At 52.5% G+C, this 19,675-nt stretch overlaps 1 protein-coding gene across 4 annotated transcripts in view; it reads right to left on the reverse strand.

The window, feature by feature from the left end:
• VAV1 (vav guanine nucleotide exchange factor 1) overlaps positions 1 to 19,675 on the reverse strand; it is a 46,791-nt gene that overhangs the window by 19,013 nt on the left and 8,103 nt on the right. For all 4 annotated transcript variants that reach the window (XM_027050092.2, XM_027050090.2, XM_027050089.2 and 1 more), the window contains exons 2-15: positions 6,384 to 6,500; positions 5,803 to 5,861; positions 5,618 to 5,686; positions 4,841 to 4,952; positions 4,642 to 4,737; positions 3,595 to 3,663; positions 3,343 to 3,446; positions 2,669 to 2,768; positions 1,938 to 2,033; positions 1,668 to 1,736; positions 1,314 to 1,400; positions 1,118 to 1,203; positions 654 to 786; positions 241 to 350 (exon numbers count right to left, since the gene is read on the reverse strand). In XM_027050092.2, coding sequence (XP_026905893.1) covers positions 241 to 350; positions 654 to 786; positions 1,118 to 1,203; positions 1,314 to 1,400; positions 1,668 to 1,736; positions 1,938 to 2,033; positions 2,669 to 2,768; positions 3,343 to 3,446; positions 3,595 to 3,663; positions 4,642 to 4,737; positions 4,841 to 4,952; positions 5,618 to 5,686; positions 5,803 to 5,861; positions 6,384 to 6,500 — 1,307 coding nt within the window. The remainder of the gene's footprint in view (positions 1 to 240; positions 351 to 653; positions 787 to 1,117; positions 1,204 to 1,313; positions 1,401 to 1,667; positions 1,737 to 1,937; positions 2,034 to 2,668; positions 2,769 to 3,342; positions 3,447 to 3,594; positions 3,664 to 4,641; positions 4,738 to 4,840; positions 4,953 to 5,617; positions 5,687 to 5,802; positions 5,862 to 6,383; positions 6,501 to 19,675) is intronic.

Consider the following 19,675-nt stretch of genomic DNA (forward strand, 5'->3'; position numbering starts at 1 on the left):
AGGAGAAGAAAAAGAAGAAAAAGGAGGAGGAAGAGGGGTTCAGGCTGGCGGCTGAAGTTCACACACAGAGCACTGACATTCTGAGGATGCAGACAGCATTAAAAGCCTGTGCTTCCCATTTCGCAGATGGGGAAGCTGAGGTTCAGAGTGGCCCTACGGAACAGAGCACAGCTGCCTCTCAGCCCCTGTGCACTGCAGAGTCCTCTGAGGACAGGGGGTGGGGGAGGAGGGGGGTCTCACATGGCCATCTCGAACTGCTCCAGCCACTTCTTCTTCAGTTCTCGTGTCTTAAAGAACAGCTCATAGCCCTGGGAACCTTGGTCCTCGATCAGGAGAAACATGTGAGTCCACTGCAGGGAACAGGGTTCAGAATGAAGACACCCAGTCTGCAGAGGATGGGACCACACACCCTCTTCACCCCTACCCCTGTGGGGAGGAAAGGGTCAGCCTCGTAACAGCCTCTCTGCCCCTCGGAGAAACTGGGCGCGGGCACCCTTGTAAGGGTCTGCCTGGGAGAACCAAACATACGTGCACAAATCTAAGACCACGCGTGTCTTACACACACACACACACACACGGGCATTCTAAAGCTCGAGTGCAGAGCCTCAGCTCTCCCAGCACTGGGGACCCCAGATCTGGCTTCAGAGCCCCACCTTCTTGTTTTCTCGCTCTCCAGAGGAATCATCTCGAACCTGGAAGCTTTGCAGATCCACAACATTCTTGAGGTCGTAGGAGTCCCCTCGGCGCTTGCAGATGAGCAGAGCTTTGTCGAGCAGGAAGGCGTACCTGAGAGCAACTTGGGTCAGGGGCCTCCGTCTGGCTCCCCTCGGCCAGCTCCTCCCCACCAGCTCCACCTTCCTGGCCGCACCCGGCCGTCCGTCTAGGACTCCCGTCCTTCTCCTCCTCTGTGGCCAGCTTGGCAGGATTGGCCTACCCATCCTGACCTCGGCCATAAGGTCCTTCCGGGTCCCAGCACCTGCTGGTCTTGGCTCCACCCACACGTCCACGCTGGTCCCGCCCCGCCCCGCCCGCCACCTAGGCCCCACCCCCTGGTGTAACTGGAAATCCCGCCCCGCCTCTGCTCCGGCTCTTTGCTGCATCTGTTGGCTCTGCTTACCGGTCCATCTTGGAGCGCCTCTCCACTGAGGTGATCTTGAGCTCCCCATCGATCTTGGGCCGGCCATAGTGGGCCAGAGACTGGTCCTACGCAGCAGGAAGGGGGTCTGGCAAGGGGCCACCCAGGGGGAGGCCAAACACCCTCCCACCCCACCCCCGCGGCCACACCCCTGGCCCATCCTGCCCTGCCCCCTCACCAGGTTCTCGATGGACAGCTGGAAGTTGGTGATCTGCCGTAACGTCTCGTTGTCCCGCTTGACCTCATTCACACACTGTGCCAGGTCCTGGGGGTGGGGCAGGGGTGAGCCTGGGCCCCCAGCCTGGCCAATCCCCTCTCTGGTTGGGCGTAGGGGGTCAGCCCCCACCAGGGGCTGGCAGGAGGCGTAGAAAGGGCATCCCCGCATGTACTGTCCCCAAGAAGACGCTAGGAATCACTCACTGGTCACATGGGCGTGTGGTCATTGATGAGAGGAGGGGTTGCCCGTGGGTGTGACCGCGTTCCCCGGGCTGCACTGCCTCCAACGTGTAACCGCCTGTGTGTGACCACTCACCCTCATGGCGTCCAGGGCCTGCCTCAAGTTCTCCTTCTCCATCACGTCCTGCGTGTGTTTGACCAGCTCCTGCACAGCCCATGGAGACAGACATCACCTGGGCCTGCCCTCTCCTCTTGGGGACCCTCCAGACAAGCCTGGCCTGCCAGCTTCCTCCTTCCTCCCAGAGGGTGCCAGGCCCCAGCCCCGGGAAGACAGCTCTGCCCCCACGCCTATGACTCGGAGAGGGAGACAAACCAAGCCCTTGCCTGGGGGCCCCCACTTGTGCACCTGGAGAAGGAGGTGATACTTGAGCACCCGCTGCATGGGCACCATCAGCAGGTCCCGCAAGGTGAACCTCCCGTTGTTTGCTCGCTGAGAACACTCCTGGGGGGGTCAGAGAAAGAGATGAGCATGATGAGGTGGAGACAGGTGTGGATTTTTCTAGAACCTGAAGCATCATCGGGGAAATAGGGAAGGAAGAATTTCCTGGAAGGCTGGCAAACACTGCCTGAGGCAGGATTCCAGGAGCTGAGTGGAGCTGGGGAGGGAGCGGGGGACAGGACTGCAGGGTCCCCACAGTGGAGACCGACGAGGCCGGATGGACGGTGCATGCAGGTGGCCCGTCCTCATTTCTGCCCTGTAGATACACTGGTTCCGGGGCAGGGGACGGGGGGTGCTCAGCCCAGGATCAGGGCTCGGTGTGAGTTGGGGCTCAGCCCAGACTTGGGGCACGGCCAAGGCTGGGACTCAGCGCAGGCTGGACTGGGGGTTAGCCTGGAGTCAGAGCTGAGTTCGGGGTCAGGACTGAGTCCAGAGTTGGGGTTCAGCGGGGGTCAGGGCTCAGGGCTCCTGCCCACCTCTCCCTGCCCCCTTTCTCCCACTCAGCTGGTCAGTACCTCCCACGCCAAACCCTGGCTGGGCTGAGGTGGAAAGTAGCACCACCAGCTCTGTCTCCTCCCCACTGCCCCTGGGGCCTAGGAAGGGGTAAGAGAGCCCCCCAGATGGCGCCCGGGCCCCACCTCCAGCTTCATTTGCACATCCTCCCGGGCGGCGGCCACATGGTCCAGGTGCTTGCTGGCTGACTCCACCTGGCTGCAGTAGCGGCCGTAGACGAGGAACCTGAGGGAAGGACAGGTGGCCGGGTAATGGTGGCCCGCACCATGGTCAGGCAAATCTGGGTGTCAGTCCAGGCCCGCCTCTTCCCAGATGGTCTGAGCCTCGGTCTCCCCATCTGTAAAATGGGCATGACAATGGCACCTCCTGCATGGAGCCACTGAAGCATCGGAGGGAGATGATGCATAAGACATGCTTAGCACTCGGTATATTGTCTCCTCAATGTTCACTCATCTAACAAGCACTTACGGAGCACCTACTGTGTGCCAGGCCCTGTGCCAAGCTCTTTAGGCATCCGTTTGTTTCATCCTCACCCTGGGAGGTACATTCTGCGCCACGCTGATTTTACAGATGTGGCAGCAGATGCTCAGAGAGGTTCAGTGAGTCTACAGTGCCACACAGCCCGGCAGAGGCAGAGCTGGGGACTGACCTACAAGTGGGCAGTCCCTTCCCTTGCCCATGAGCAGAGAGGGAACAGCCCTGCCTGTCCGGTAGCCTCTGAGGGCAAGGTCGTCCAAATGCCCGGCGCGGGCAGGATGGGGTGATTTCCGGGGGTCTGGGCTGGCTGGCTGGGTCTCACCTCTCCTTGTATTTGATGAACACCTGGTAGAGGGTGGGTGCACCTGGGGTGCCCAGGACTTCCTTCATCTCCTTTAGGAAGAGAGTGTGCACACGAAGCAGGTCCTACTCGGAGGAAGGAGTGGGGGCTGGGGTTCAGGAGGCCCACCCTGCAGTGCTCAACTCCCAGCCCCCACTCTCCAGGCACAGGTGGAGCCAGCAGGTCATCCCCACTGGACAGACGCCCGGGAGGGCTGGGGACCGGCCAGCTCACCTCGATGTTGATGAAGATAATCTCAATGTCTTGGGGTTTGAGGAACCGTTGCAGGGGCTTCATGAAATGCTGCAGGAGCAGGGAGAGCAGGATGAAGGGGGCAGGACCCCTCCATCCGGCCCAGGCCCAGGGAGCCGGGGACAAGGAGACAGAGTCAGAGACCAACAGAAAGAGAGGCTGAGAGACAGAGATGCACAACGGCCACCCAAACACCTGTTCACGGCTGTTCACACCAGCGTTATTCACAACAGCCGAAAAGGAGGGACCAACCCGAACGTCCAGCGATGGGTGAACGGATAACAAGATGGGATCCACCCACCCACCAGAATGTCGCTCAGCCACGAAGAGGAGCGACACTGGCACACGTGGACGGACCCCGAACACACGACGCTCGGTGAGAGAACCGGACACAGAGGGCCACGTCGTGTGGGATGCCACGTGTGTGAAATGCCCAGAACAGACACATCCACGGAGACAGAAAGTAGGTTAGCGGTTTCCAGGGGCTGCAGAAGGACGGGGGCGTAGGGGGTGATGGCTAAAGGGTACGGGGTTCCTTTGGGGGGGGGGATGATGAAAATGTTCTAAAATTAAACAGTGGCGATGGTCGCACAACCTTGTGACTACACCAAAAACCACTGAATTGTCCACATAAAGGGGTGAATTGTACGGTACGTTGAGCTCATCTCGATAAAGCTGTTGAAAAAGCAATGGCCAAAGGGAAGAAAATAGAAGGTCGGAGAGACAGTAATAGACACAGGTGGACAGAGGTGAGGACACAGGAAAAGATACAGACAGGATAGAGGGACACCCAGGGAAAGAGCAACCGAGGAAGAAGGAAGGAGAGACCGATCAAGACAGGAGATGGCATGAAAGAGAAAACCAGCGGCAGAGAGAGAGAAGAAACAAAACAATGGGGACACAGAGGAGCCCCAGGCCCGCTTGGGACACACGGGCTTCTACGGCCGCCGCTCGGGCCGGGGGACGCGCACCTGCCCGCCCAGCTCCCGCGCATGCGCCCTGCCCCGGGGCTGGGTCGGAGCCCCGCACCTGTTGGATGGATCCTAGCGTGTCCGTGTACTTCTCCTCCGTCTGCTGGATCTCCCGCAGGCAGCAACACCGCTTGTCATACTCTGTCATCTTGGGCTGAGAGTGGGGAGCACAGGTCGGTGTTGGGGGGCCCGGGGCTGCGTGCCCCCCTCCCCCCCCCCCATGAGGCCTCCCAGACGCCACGCTCCGCCCCACGCACCGGCATGGGCACCGGCTCCGCGGAGCGCATGAGGTCTTCGTAGATCTCATCACCCTCCGCCTCCTCGTTCTCCACACAGTCATACAGGTCCTCATCCTCTTCCACCGTGTCGCTGCGGGGTGTGGGGTCAGCTAGGGCCACCGGAGCCCCCAGGCCAAGGACCCCGCAGACTCCTCCCAGATCAAACTCGTGTCCCCTCAGGCCCCCCAGGGCAGAACCATGTCCCCTCCGACCCCCCAGGGCAGGGCCACGTCCCCTCAGACCCCCAGGTGAGAACCATATCCCCTCAGACCCCCCAGGACAGGGCCATGTCCCCTCAGGACCCCAGGGCAGAGCCATGTCCCCTCAGACCCTCCCCCCAGGACAGGGCCATGTCCCCTAAGACCCCCCCAGGGCAGGGCCATGTCCCCTAAGACCCCCCCAGGGCAGGGCCATGTCCCCTCAGACCCCCAGGGCAGAACCATATCCCCTCAGACCCCCAGGACAGGGCCATGTCCCCTCAGAACCCCAGGGCGGGGCCACGTCCCCTCAGACCCCCCAGGGCAGGGCCATGTCCCCTCTGACCCCCCAGGGCAGGGCCACGTCCCCTCAGACCCCCAAGTGAGAACCATATCCCCTCAGACCCCTCCCAGATCAAACTCGTGTCCCCTCAGGCCCCCCAGGGCAGGGCCATGTCCCCTCAGATCCCCAGGGCAGAGCCATGTCCCCTCAGACCCCCCAGGGCAGGGCCACGTCCCCTCAGAACCCCAGGGCAGGGTGGTGGTCCCAGACACTCACTCGATCTGGTCAGACAGGCCACTGTAGATGTCTTCATCACCCACGGTCTCCTCCTCAGTGGGGAAGGGCCTGAGGGAGCCAGGACGGTATGAGCCAGAGGCCTGGGGGCCAGGGACGGGGACTTGCAGGAGGCGTAGGACTGGAGCCAGGTCAGCCCAAGGATGCCAGCTCAAATGGTTACTCACATGATCCCCTTATTCTGGGCAATCGGGGTCCAGGACAGAGCAGACAGGGTGTAGATGACCTGTGACAAGGGCCATGGGCCACTCAGTAAGCCCCTTGCCCACCCACGTGCCAGAACACAGGCTCAGGTTCCAACCCCCAAGGCTAGACTATCACAGTTAGACTCCATGCCCCTGGGAGCTAATTCAGGGTTTTCTCCCCCTTCCCACTCCTCTGTGTGAGCAGATCAGGGTTCCCTTAACTAAGCACCCACCACTCGATCCCCTAACTCTATGCAATCGTCATAACCACTCAGAAAGGATAGGATGGTATTATTCCTGTGTTACAAAGGAGGCACCTAGGGCTCAGAGAGGCATGGCCACAGATCTGAGGTCACACAACCAGTAGCAAAGCAGGGACTAGAACCCAGTTGTGCATACCCCAAGCCAACCCCTTTGCATCTGGTGTATGGCCTGGCCTGACTTCTCTGTCCTTCCCCCCAACAGCACTTAGATTTCCCAGTGTAAATATTCATGGAAAAGAATGGAAATCCAATCTTCCACCTCTCTGTGCCCAACTCGCGGGAAGTTCAGCACCAGCTTACCTTCCCAAAATCCTGGACATCAAAGAGGTCAAAGGCCTCAAAGAGTTCACTCCGCTTGAGGCCAAACTTCTCACAGCAGGTAGACAAGAAGGTACGTATGTTCTTAAGGCACAGGAACTGTGAGGAGAGACAGAAATGGGGGTGGAGGGAACATAACAGGACAGGGGAGAAGCTGAACCCTAGGCAGTCTGACTTGGGAATGGGCATGGAAGGGGGAAAAGAAGGCACAGCCTCCCTCTCACACCCTCTTCTGATAAAGATAAGTGTACCTGAAGCTTGATCTACCCCTGAAATCTTTTTTTATTGAGGCAAAATTCACATAACATAAAGGTAACCATTAACTGATAACAAAATGTATTCCGTACCTACAATGGAATATTACACAGCCAGAAAAAGGAGGGAAATTTTGATTTATGCTACAACATGGATGAATTTGGAAAACACTATGCTCAGTGAAATAAGCCAGACACAGAAGGATAAGCCAGAACAATGATTGTATGATTCCACTTACATGAGGTCCCTAGAGTAGCAAATTAATAGAGACAAAAAGTAGACGGTGGGAGCCAGGGTTGGAGGAGGGAATGGGGAGTTAGTGTTTAATGGGGACAGAGTTTCTGTTGGGGAAGAGGAACAGTTTTGGGTACCGTGGTAATGCTTACACAGCACTGTGAATGGGTTTAATGCTACTGAATTGTACACTTACAAATGGTTAAAATGATAAGTATTCTGTTATTTATATATTCTCCAGTTTATATAAATTTGTATTTATAGTTATCAAATATATTTGTATCATTCTGTTTATGTATATAATATTGTGTATCTTTTACCATAATAAAAAACCTAACCATTAACCACTTTAATTTTTTGAAGTTTATTTATTTTGGGGGGGGGGAGGGGAGGGGCAGAGAGAGAAGGGGAGAGAAAATCCCAAGCAGGCTCCACACTGTCAGCACAGAGCCCAAAGTGGGGCTCAAACTCACGAACCACGAGATCATGACCTGAGCCGAAGCTGGATGCTTAACCAACTGAGCCACCCAGGCGCCCCCAACCATTAGCCATATTAAAATGTACACTTCGGTGACATTTAGCATATTTGCAATGTCATGCAATGATCAATTCATCTAGTTCCAAGACACTTTTCTCAGCCCACAAAGAAACCCTGTACCCATTAAGCAGTCACCTGTCATTCTGCACTCTCTTCCTTCTCGCTGGGAACCAGTGTCTGTTTTCTGTCCCTACGTATTCACCTATGTCCATAACTGATAAGTGGATAAACAAAACGAGGCATATCCATACAATGGAATATTATAAAGCCATACAAAGTAGCAAAGTACTGATACATGCTACAAAATGGATAACCCTCAAAACTGTGATGCCCAGTGAAAGTGGCCAGGCACAAAAGGTCACATATTGTATGGCGCCATTTATAGGAAACATCTCTGAAGGTTGCAATTTCACAAGTCAACACGTTCCTTTCCTGTTTAAATCAGTCTGGGTTGGGTTGTAGTGACTTGTAACCAGAAGATATAAATTGATGTAGCAGTCAGACCTACAGGATGTCCCTCTGGGTTTGGGGAATTTGGTTCTATTGTTGCCTTATGTCAACTCACCCAAATGCCCCAATGGGCTCTAAGGTCCCTAGATCCTACAGAATCCGAACCAAATTTCTTGACCAGTTTTATCTCACTGCCTCGCATGAGCACCTACCATGTGCCCAATCCCAGCTCTCTCTATATACATATATATTTAATATGTATATATAGTATTGTATACATTAAAGGCATACTATGTGATGATATGATATGCATAGTGAAATGATTGCTACAGTCCAGCAAATTAACATCGCGTCTCCTCACACACTCACCATTGTGTGTGGCTCAGCACACCTGAAATCTACTCTCTTAGCATTTTTCCAGTGCTCGAGACAGTATTATTCAGGACGGCAGCTACATCATGCCCATACATTAGATCCCTAGACTGACTCATCCTACCTAACTGCGATTTTGGATGCTTGGACCACCGTCTCCCCATTTTTCTCATCCCCCCCACCCAGTGCCTACTAAGCTTCTACTCTCTGCTTCTATGAGTTTGACTTTCTCTCTCTCTCTCTCTTCCTCCTTTCACCCCTCCCACTTCCCCTCTCTCATATTCTTTCTCTCTCTCTCTCGGAATTCTTGCAACAATCCTGCAAGTAATGTTATAGCCTCATTTTATAGAGAAGGACACTGAGGCACGGCCAGCCAGCCAGAAAGCAAACCCAGGCAGTGTGATTGCAAGCATTTTGCCAGAGCAACATAATTGCTGCCTCCACAGTATACCCAACCCATTATCTATGTAACATGAACTTTAAATAAACCTTAACTGAAATAAATGTATTTAAGAAGAGAACCTTACACCCTACTATCAAAAAAACAAAAAACAAAAAACAAAAAAAAAACAACCCTAGGATCATTTGCTATGAAAAGAAGCCAGTGTAAAATCAATGTGATGTAAACAATGTTACTAAGTGCCAGCTGGATATTCTGTTGCCTACCCAAGGCTTGTTCTCTCTCTGTTCAAAAGAGATTAGCAACAGTAAGAGATGCCTAAGAAACAGCGATTCAACATCCATTTGTGATAAAGAGAGAGAGAAAAGGGGAAAAAAATGACTCTTGGTCAAGTAGGAATGGAAAGGAATTTCTGTAACCTGATAAAGAGAGCATCTTCAAAAAATCTTAAACCAGGGCGCCTGGGTGGCTCAGTTGGTTGAGCGACTGACTTTGGCTCAGGTCATGATCTCGCGGTCTGTGGGTTCGAGCCCCGTGTCGGGCTCTGGGCTGATGGCTTAGAGCCTGGAGCCTGTTTCGGATTCTGTGTCTCCCTCTCTCTCTGCCCCTCCCCCGCTCATGCTCTGTCTCTCTCTGTCTCAAAAATAAATAAAAACATTAAAAAAAATTTTTTTTTAAATCTTAAACCTCTGTTTTAAATAAAAAGCAAAACATTGTATTTAATGGTGGAAATGTTGAAAAGGTTCCCTGGCATTTGAAATGAAAACTAATCAGGGCTGTTCCCATTACCATTTCTAGGCAACACTGCGTTGAAGATCTTAGCCTGCACTACAAGACAAAACTAAAGGAAAAAAGGAAGGAAGCCAGGGAGGGAGGAAGGGAAGGAAGGAAGGAAGGAAGGAAGGAAGGAAGGAAGGAAGGAAGGAAGGAGGGAGGGAAGGATGGGAGGAGGGAAGGATGGGAGGAAGGAAGGAAGGAGGGAGGAAGGGAAGGATGGGAAGAAGGAAGGAAGGAAGGAAGGGGGGAGGGAAGGAGGGAAGGAAGGAAGGAGAGAGAAAGGGCATTCTGCAGAAGGTGCCACCAATACAGAAAACCCAAAAGAATACAGATAAATAACCAGAATCAATACAGTAACTTAACAATGCTAGTGAATACACAATCAACACACAAAGTTTACTGTGTGATGGTACATTAGCAAAAATTAATCATAAAATGTTATTTTTTTAAGAAAACATTTACAAAATTCTAGAATAAGCAAAACTAATCTACGGTGATAGAAATCAGATCAGTGGTTGCTTCTGGGGTGGGGAGGGTGGCGGAGATTGACTCAGAAAGGCCACAAGGGATGGAAATACTCAGTGTCCTGATAAGGGTGTGGGTTGCACAAGTGTATACATTTGCTAGAACTGATTGAATGGTAAACTTGAAGAACTGAGCATTTCACTGCGCGAAAATGGCACTTCGATTTTAAAAGGATACCATTTACTGTAGCCTAAAAATTGTAAAACAAACATACAAAAAAGCTAGTGATGAGTAACAAATCTAACAAAAAGAAGTGAAAAACTCTTTTATGAAGAAAATTAAAATTGTATTGAAAAATATGAAAGAAGGTCTGTACAAGTAGAGTGAAATATATACTAATTCTTGTCCAGAGAGACTCAACATTTAAAATTGTTCAGCCTTCTCAAAAATTGAGCCATAGACCCAATGCAGTGTCAGTCAAAATCTCAAACTGCTTTTTCATGGAACTTGGTGCAGGAATCCTAAAATGCATGGTCACAAATAGCCAAGACAAGTCAAGCCGAGGGGAAAAGTAAACTGCAACTACTCACATCAAGACTCAGCATACAGCTACAATAATTAAGACAATGTAACAACAGTAGTCAGCCTCCAAGATGGCCCCCAAATGGCCCACAGATCCCAGGACTTGTGTCATTTTTGTAACTGCCTCTCTCACGATTAGCCCTGTGTGACTAACAAAGTATGCTGGAAGTAACAATACGTGACTTTTCAAGGCTGGGTAACAAAAGGCATTACAGCTCCCACTTTGGCCTCTTGGATCACGGACCGGCCGCCATGTTGAGACCACTCAGTCAGCCCTATGGAGGGGTCCCAGGGGAGAGGAACTTGGAGGTTCCGTGTGGCTGAATCACCTAGGAAGCAGACCCTGCAGCCACAGTTGAGCCTTCAGATGGCTGCAGCCTCATGAGAGACCCACACACGTGCCTCGGTGAAACAGCACTGCCTGTGTGAGGCAGTCCCTGCCTCCTGGAGCCCCCAGCCCTTCCGGGGAGGCACCCTGTATTGAGAATGTAGCCTCTTCCAAAGCTGGGATGAAGAGTTTGGCACGCATAGGTTTGTTCGATTCTCCCAACAATGTTGCTACTGAGGTCTAGGAGGCACGCTCTAACCCCATCTGTCCTTCTGGTTGTTCAAGCCCAAAATGTTGGGGTCACCTTGGCTCCTCTGTTTCTCTCTCATCCACTTCCAATCCATCAGCATATCCTGTTGGTTCTGCCTTCCAAATATAGCCAGAATCCCGCCCCTTCTCTGCACCTGCCTGGCCCAAACCACCATTATCATTCACCTGCTTTATTGCAATGGCCTCCTTATTGTATCCTTGCTTCTGCCCTTGGACCCATATCATTTATTTTCAAATATTGTCACAATCTTCCCAAGACTCCCACCCTACCCAGATGCCAACCACAAGGCCCCACACGACCTGCCCCATCCCCTCCCCACCTTCCCCTCCTCCCTCCCTCCTCCTCACTCTCTCTGCTCCAGCCATACAGGCCTCCTTGCTGTCCCTCCAACATGCCATGCACAGTAGTGCCCCAGGACCTTTGCACAGGCTGTTCCCTCTGATCAGAATGTCCATCTCCAGTTAACACAATGCCTCCCTTCCTTGTCTCTTTCAGGCCTTTGATGAAATGTCACTTCTCAATGAGACCTTCCCAGTCACTCTACTTAAAACTGCACCCCCATACACACACACACACCTAGCACTCTCCATCTTCTCCTCTGCCTTGTGTTTTTTCTGGGGCACCGTGTATTTCTCTTATTTATTTTGTTATTGTCAGTCTGTCCCCCTTCACACACTAGAACATTCACTAGGAGAGGATTCTCAGTATAGTTTGTTCACTGCTGTGGCCTCAACACCTAGTACAACGCCTGGTACCCGGGAGATGCTCAACAAAAGTTGGGGAATGCGTGAATCCATATTTTATAGATGGGACACCTGAGCCTCAGTGAGGATGTATCACTTGCCTGAGGCCACACAGGAAGGAATGAAAAGCCAGATACAAGTTCTCGGAGCCCAGAGGCCATGCCCCTAACCACTGTACCACTGCACCTCTTTGAACCACACCAGGCTGCCTCCTGATGCCACGAAAGAGGTTCGGCACATGACAGGAACCACATGTAACACTCTCCTGCCCAGCAGCCTTTGCACGGCGGTAGGCTGACTCCAGACAGGGCTCTCAAGTCACCAGGGGCAACAGAGCACTTGGCCTCATCTGGCCAGAGGGAGGAAGTTCCCTCCTGACCTCAGGGAGATCAGCTGAGCCTTGAGACTTCTTCCCCCCAGTCATGTGACATCTCAAGGGGCGAAAGGGGCTATGACTCATCAGCCCTGCTGGATGGGGTAGGCCCAGCTGAAAAACGGGGGGCTCCCTCAGACAGCAGGAATGACTGAGGTTAGACCACCGCAAGGACTTCTCGGTAGCCCAAAGCGTGGGAGAAGGTGGCAAAGGACAGGAGGCCTTTTAACCAAAGGTAGGAGGGGCGTGTGAATACATTTCCTCCCCGTTGGTGAGGCGAACCCCTCAGCCCCCCTCCCCCTTCCACCAGAATATCGGAGAGCTGGGCTGGCATCTTGCCCATATGCAAATCAGCACCCAGACACTTCCCCTTTGCCTGCGGGCTCCTCACCACCCCTGCCCAAGACAAAGAAAGAGCCACAGAGTTTGGTTAGCTTGCCACCCTCCTCCAGGGAACCAGTGTGCAGGGACGGAGGCCCCATTTGGTGGCTGGGGGCAGGGAGCAGGAGAGGGACCCACAGCTGAGCACAAGTGCCGCAATCCACTCCCCCACCCCCAGCCCAGCCCAGGGAGCCACCGGAAACAGGAAATGCCTGTTACCAGGGCTTGCTCAGGGAGACAGAGGAAGGGGGGGGGGGGGGCTCCGTGTTCAGCCCTGAAGCCCCTTAATCTTGGGACTGCAAGACTTCATCTTGCAGACCAGAGAGGCTGGGCATGCTGTGCACTCTTTTTGAAGCCTGGAAGCAGGGGTGCAGAGCATCACCTCATCCTGGCCTTCAAAACCTCCCCCCACGCCAGCCTGTCTCTCTTCTCTCTCCTCCCCTCTCACCCCAGCACACACTCAGCTTCTCAGGGCCTGTCAAGGGGGTCAGAGAGACATGGTTCGACTCCCAGCCCGGTGGCCACCCGCTGAAGAAACTTGGGTGGGTCACTGCACCAACTTGGGGGGGGGGGTCCTCATCTTCACTCTGGGCATGAAAATACCAACTGAATCTCCACTCCAGCACCTGGCCCAACAGCCAGGCTCATTCATTCATTCATTCATTCATTCATTCAGCAAGCATGTACTGAGTGCCTACTGTGTGCCAAGGCCTGGGAGCCGGTGGTGGCCAACACAGGCCGAACCCCGTCTCTACAGAGCTCACAGTCTAGTGGGGAGACAGACACTGAACAGACAGCGACATGACACCGTTAACAGCGGTGGTGAGTGAGCACGGGAACCAGCACAGGGAGCCACGGGAGGGATCTGGTGAAATGGCAGAGGTGTCTGGTAAAGCCAAGGACCGAGGGGTGGCGCAGAGGGAGGAGCAGCGCTCCAGGCGACCCTCACACCCCGGGGACTGGGATGTCAAACGGTACCACCGAGTTGGAAGGATGGCTTGGCAGTTTCCTAAAAGGTTAGACATTGCACCTACCACTCGATTCATTCTCCCCACCCCCACGGCGTCTACACAGAGAAATGAAAGCAAACGTTCAGAGCAACCATACCAGTGGTAGCCAAAACATGGCCCCCCGAAGTGTCCATCAACGGGAGAAAGGATGAGCAAAGTGGGGGGCGTCTGTGTGCTGGAACACTACTCAGGAATAAGGCAGGAAGGACTGATGTGCACAGCACTACAATAAATCGCAAAAGAAGGGGCCGAGTGAAAGAAGCAGACTCCCCCCCCCCCCCCCCCCGCCCCGGCGGGTGGCTCCGCCAGTGAACTCTCCGACTCTTGATTTCTGCTCAGGCCGGGATCTCACGGTTTGTGAGTTCGAGCCCCACGTCGGGCTCCACACTAACAGCACGGAACGTGCTTGGGATCCTCTCTCTCCCTCTCCCTGCCCCTTGCCTGCTCACGCTCTCTCTCTCTCCCTCTAAATAAATATATAAACTACATTTAATTTATAGAATTTATAAAATATATAAAATAATATATAAATATATTAAAAAAAAGAAGTAAACTAAAAGGGTACATAACATATGATCAGATGATGTCACATGAGAGAACACTCTAATTTTGCAACCACCCCTTCATTGATTCAACAAATATTTATTGGGCATCACCTAGGCCCCAGGTACTGATTCCAGTGCTGGGGATACAGCTGTGAACAAAAGGGATACACACCCCTGCCCGTGCGAGGCTGACGCTCTGGTAGAAGGAGACACACAACCAAAGTGTTACACGAATACCTATGTGGAGGGGGGGAGGTATTAAGGAAGAAAACTAAGTGGGATTAAAGGGATGGAAAATGCCAGGAGGGGGTGCAGTTTTAAATAAGGAGGTCTGGGAGGCTTCACTGAGAATGTGATGTCGGTGCAAAGCCTTGAAGGATGGAATGATCCAGGTGGGTGTCTGCCTGCAGAGGGACAAGCCAGGACAAAAGCCCTGAGGCAGGATGCTGCCTAGTGCATAGGAAGAAGAGGTCAGAGGCCACTATGGCTGGAGCAGAATGAGAAAGCGGGAGTGGGAGGGAGTGAACAAAGGGCAGTATCAGGTGCTGATCTGCCAAAACTGGAGAGCAAAACTGTGCCATCAAAATGGGGCGGGTGCAGGGGCGCCTGGGTGGCGCAGTCAGTTAAGCGTCCGACTTCAGCCAGGTCACGATCTCGCAGTCCGTGAGTTCGAGCCCCGCGTCGGGCTCTGGGCGGATGGCGGAGCCTGGAGCCTGTTTCCGATTCTGTGTCTCCCTCTCTCTCTGCCCCTCCCCCGTTCATGCTCTGTCTCTCTCTGTCCCAAAAATAAATAAAAACGTTGAAAAAAAATTAAAAAAAAAAAATGGGGCGGGTGCTTGTCCCCCAAGCACCCCACCCTTTGGCCATATCTCTGAGTCCTTGAGAGGGAAGCACAAATGATTGATGCCTTTCCCCCAATTCCCCCAGTCCCATGCCCCAACACAGAGCACACTGAAGGGAACAGCCGCACATCTCTTGGGGTGCTGGATGCTGTACTCAGGTGGGGATCATTCCGAGGCCCCAGGACAAACAGGCACAAGACAGACAACCCCAGGTGGATTTCTGGAAACACACTATCCACTGAGCAGCCATGAAGGTGCTGTGGTGTTCCACCAGGCCTGGAGGTGACTTGGAGGAAGCTGGGGACATAATGACGGCAGGAAGATCTCTGATGGGTTGTCTAGAGGAAGGCTGATGAGCTGTGTGCTGGTGGAGAATCCTAAGAAAGGAGATCTGGGTTTGATCTAAGATTGAGCTGAACTCCAAAACCACCAGAGCCATTAGAGCTAAAAAGGACCCTGCCTTGCAAATTAAAACCGCTGTGTTTCGTCTGTTCTCAGGCAAATAGCAGTAGCAGCTGCTCCCGTTGAGATAATACACTGAGCTCAAAGAGTCAGTCACTATGAGGACCGTTGGCCTGCTTGCTCTCAGAGCCATTCCCTGTCTGCCATTTGCTCTACTCTGTAGCAAAGGGAACTACATTTCCCAGGCTCCTTTGCACCCTGGCTTCCAGGTAGGCTTAGCCAATGGGATGCCCAGGCAGGAAACCAGAGGGCGGGAGAAAGAGAAACCAGGGTATTTCTCCCTCTCTTGCTGTGCCTCTTCACAGCAACAAATATGTCTCCTTCCTGGTCTCAGCTCCCTGATGATAATAGCTCTTGAGCAACGTCCTGGATCCTCTGCATGGTTCTGGCCTCTGGATCCTAGTCACGTCACCTCTTCTACTGTTTCTCTAGCCTAGTGGCCACTCTCTGGGTTGCCTCAGTATTCCCCATCTGTCTGCTCAGCTCCCCCATCATCCATGAGCCATTCCCTGAATTAAATCCTCTCTGAAAGATCTAAGATGATTTCTGCTTTCCTGGCTAAACCCTGACTGAGAAAACCAGAAATGTGAAGCCAAGACTATCTTCTAAGGTTCATATGTCCCTTCAAAGAGGCAATATTCATATAGTGCTTATGGTGGTCACAGGTTTGGGGTTTCAAATCCCAACATAGCTACTTGTTAACTTGGGCAACTCACTTAAACTTTCCATGTTTCCATGTCCTCATCTGTGAGACTAGGGTTAATAATCAGTAACAGATTGTGCTTTCCAAAGATGGCCACAAACATATCACCCATGCAGCAAGCTCTTCTGCAGTGTGATTTGTCACACCACCCTCAGGGGGTGGAGTCTGATTCCCCGGCCCTGGAATCCAGGCAGGTTTTGGTGACTGCAGCAAAGCAGCACTACGTGGTCTCCAAGTAGGTCAGCGGCTTCCACCTTGTGAAACACTTGGTCTCTCCGCACTCCTTCTCAAAACCCAGTCACCATGTTGTGAGGGAGCCCAAGCCACACAGAGAGCCCTCATGCCAGTGCTCCAGGCACCAGCCCCAGCTGAGCTCAGCCTTGAGTCACCCCAGCCCAGACTGTGAGTGAAGGGTACTCCAGCTGATTCCAGCCCTCAGACATTCAAGGCTTCTCATCGTGGGGCTGACAAACCATCATCTCCACACTCCATTTGAATTCCTGACTCACAGAATCTGTGAGAATTCTAAAATGGTTGTCCTACGTCATCAAGTTTGGGGTGCTCCGATTCACAGAAGAGGTAACCTGAACGTAATGGCACCTATTCCATGGATTTGCTGTGAAAACCAAAGGAGGTAATAAGTTTTACGTACTTTGGACAACACTTGCACATAGTAAGGGCTCCATACATCGGACCTGTTTCTAGTGTTATTTATTATACTTTCCAACACTATTCCCGTCCACTTCAGTAAAACTGTTCTTTTCCGAGTACCAACACCTCACTGTACTCAGGTGGGGATCATTCTGAGTACACTTTCCTCTTTTGGCCTCTGGATACTACATCCTTCTGGCTTTCCTCCCTCCTGAGTCACTGGCTCTCTTCTGACTCCTTGGCTGCTTCTTCCTCCTCTCCCTGACCTCTCCATGCTGCTGCACCCTGGGACTCAGACCCCTTTCCTTTTCTCTCTCTCTCTCTCTCTCTCTCCTCCCTCCCTCTCCAGATGATCTCATCCACCCGAATGAGTTTGTTTACCAATCACAATAGGTTCTGCTTGCGGCATGTGACGACTTTACAACCATTATGCTCACTTAATTCTTGTGACAGACCTATAAGGCATGGGCTATCGTGACCCCCATTTGAAAAGTGGGGAGACTGAGTCATGGAAAGTTTCAGTAAGTCATCCAAGATCCCACAGTCAGGACTGGAACTCAGACCCCCATGCAGCTAGAGTCCTTGCCCCTGGGATTATAGGACAGTTAGGATGGATATCAGCAGCACCCTTGTTCTTTACCCACTAGATGCCAGGAGCACACAACTCCCTCCAGTAGTGACAAGCAAAAATATCTTCAGGCATTGCCAAATGTCCCCTGGGAGGACAGAGCTACTCCCCACCGCACTAACCATTAGGCTATGCCGCCTTCCTTCTCCATGGTAACTCAGCCCCATCAGAACTCCTCAAAACCTGGCTCTCCCCAGCCTTCCAATCTTAGCAGACAATGTCCCCATTTGGGCAGGTTCCTAAGTTATAAGCTTAGACAATATCTTGCCTCCTTTCGTTCACTTCTACCCCTCCCCCATCTGGACCATCAGAAACTCTGATTGGCACAACCACCAAAATGGGAGCCCATCCATTAGTCCCAAGTCCTAGTCCATGGCACCATCACATCCCTGTGGGACACCTCCATCGACTTCCTCTGCCCATGTCCCCTCACTTCCATTTCTATCACCCTTACAGCCTGGTCCCCCACAGAGCAGCTGGTAGGACCCCTTCAACCTACCAGTCTGCTTGAACCCTCCAAGGACTTCCCATCACGTTTAATTTTGCACACGTACCCACAGCCAGGCGAGTGAAGTGCCTTCCTCCCCAATCTTATTCCCAGCTCTCTCCCTTCATCGTTCACCTTCCTTCAGACCCTCCTCACGACAGGGCCTTTGCACAGCATTTGCCCCCCCCCCCCCATTCTTCCCAGAACTAGCTCCTTATCCTACATCTTTCAGCTTGTCTTGAGCACCCTCCAGAAGCATGACCCTTTCCTCTTCTCCAACTTGACCCCTGGCCTATTTTGTCTGCAACACTTACTGTCATATTTTGTTGATTTTCTTGTTTACTGTCTATAGTGGGTTGAATGGTGGCCCTCCCTAAAAGATGTGACATCAGACGCGTAGAACCTATGAATGTGACATTATTCAGGGAAAAAAAATAATAAAAGGACTTTGCAAGAGGTAGTTAAGGATCTTGAGATCATGAGATCATCCTGGATTACTGGGGAGGGGGGCACTAAATCCTCCAACAAGTGTCCATACACAAGATACACAGAGGAGACCCACAGATACACAGATGCAGGGGAGACAACCTTGTGAAGACAGAGTGACATAGCCAGGAGCCAAGCAACGCCTGGAGCCACCAGAAGCTGGAAGAGGCAAGGAACTGTTTGCCCCCAAGAGGCTCCAGAAGGAGCTTGACCCTGCCCACACCTTGATTTCAGACCTCTAATCTCCAGAACCATGAGACAATATTTTTCTGTTATTTTAAGCCACCCAGTTTGTGATCCTTTATTAGGGCAGCCACAGGAAACAAGTACACTACCCTTCTCCCCCACAAGGCCATGAACTCCAGAGAGCAGTGAGTGTATCTGTTGTGTCCTGTCCCATAAGCCCTGCACTCAGCACAGCGCCTGTGGCTGATACTAAAATAAATGATTATTCTAACTCAAAGAAGCTCACAATCTCTTCTTTACTGTCCTCAGACAGTAATTGTTCATGCACCTCTCTTTGGACCCTCCCCAAGACAGGAAGCTCACTCCCTCCAAAACAGAGTTTCTGTTTTGGACACTTTGACATTGGACACTGTCTGCAGATACTTTGTTGTCACAACTGCAGGGGAGAGGGTGCTACATGGGGTGGGTGGAGGTCAGGGATGCCTCCAAACATCCTGCAAGGCACAAGGCAGCCCTCAGGACAGAGAAAGATGCAGCTTCCAATGTCAACGGTGAAGATCTGTGCTGAAGTTAGTACTTGAAGCCAATATAAACGTGGGGGGCCTCCTGACATCTACTCCCCACTTCTTGCCAGCAGACCCTCGGTGTCCCCTGTGGAACCATGCCCCCTCCTCCTAATCTTGCTCCTTTGGATGGGGACCCCTCCTCCCCAGCTGCTGGAATGGGTGTGTGACTTCAACCCAGCCAATCAGAACACTGTATTCTACCAACCGCAACAATTGGTTTGGAACAGACACGTGACACACACACCCCCGCCCCCCGCAAAGAAATCTCGTCCAATGAAGCATAGATTGGGCTTGAGTGCCCATTTTCCACTGCACACAGAACTGCAGGCAATACGTTTGGAGCAGCTGGGCATCCTTGCCCACCACGATGAGGGGAAAGAATGGCCAAGAATGCAGGAAAACACTCAAAAGACAGCAGAGCCAAGAGATGGGGGCGGGGAGGGGTTCCTGAGACTGTCAGAGCCTCTGGATCCAGCTGGACCCGAAGACGTTTTCTCCCAAGCTTTTCACTTATGGGAGCTAATAAATCCGATTTTTTA

The sequence above is a fragment of the Acinonyx jubatus genome, chromosome A2 (genome assembly GCF_027475565.1).
Source record: "Acinonyx jubatus isolate Ajub_Pintada_27869175 chromosome A2, VMU_Ajub_asm_v1.0, whole genome shotgun sequence".
NCBI classification, from domain to species: Eukaryota; Metazoa; Chordata; class Mammalia; order Carnivora; family Felidae; genus Acinonyx; species Acinonyx jubatus.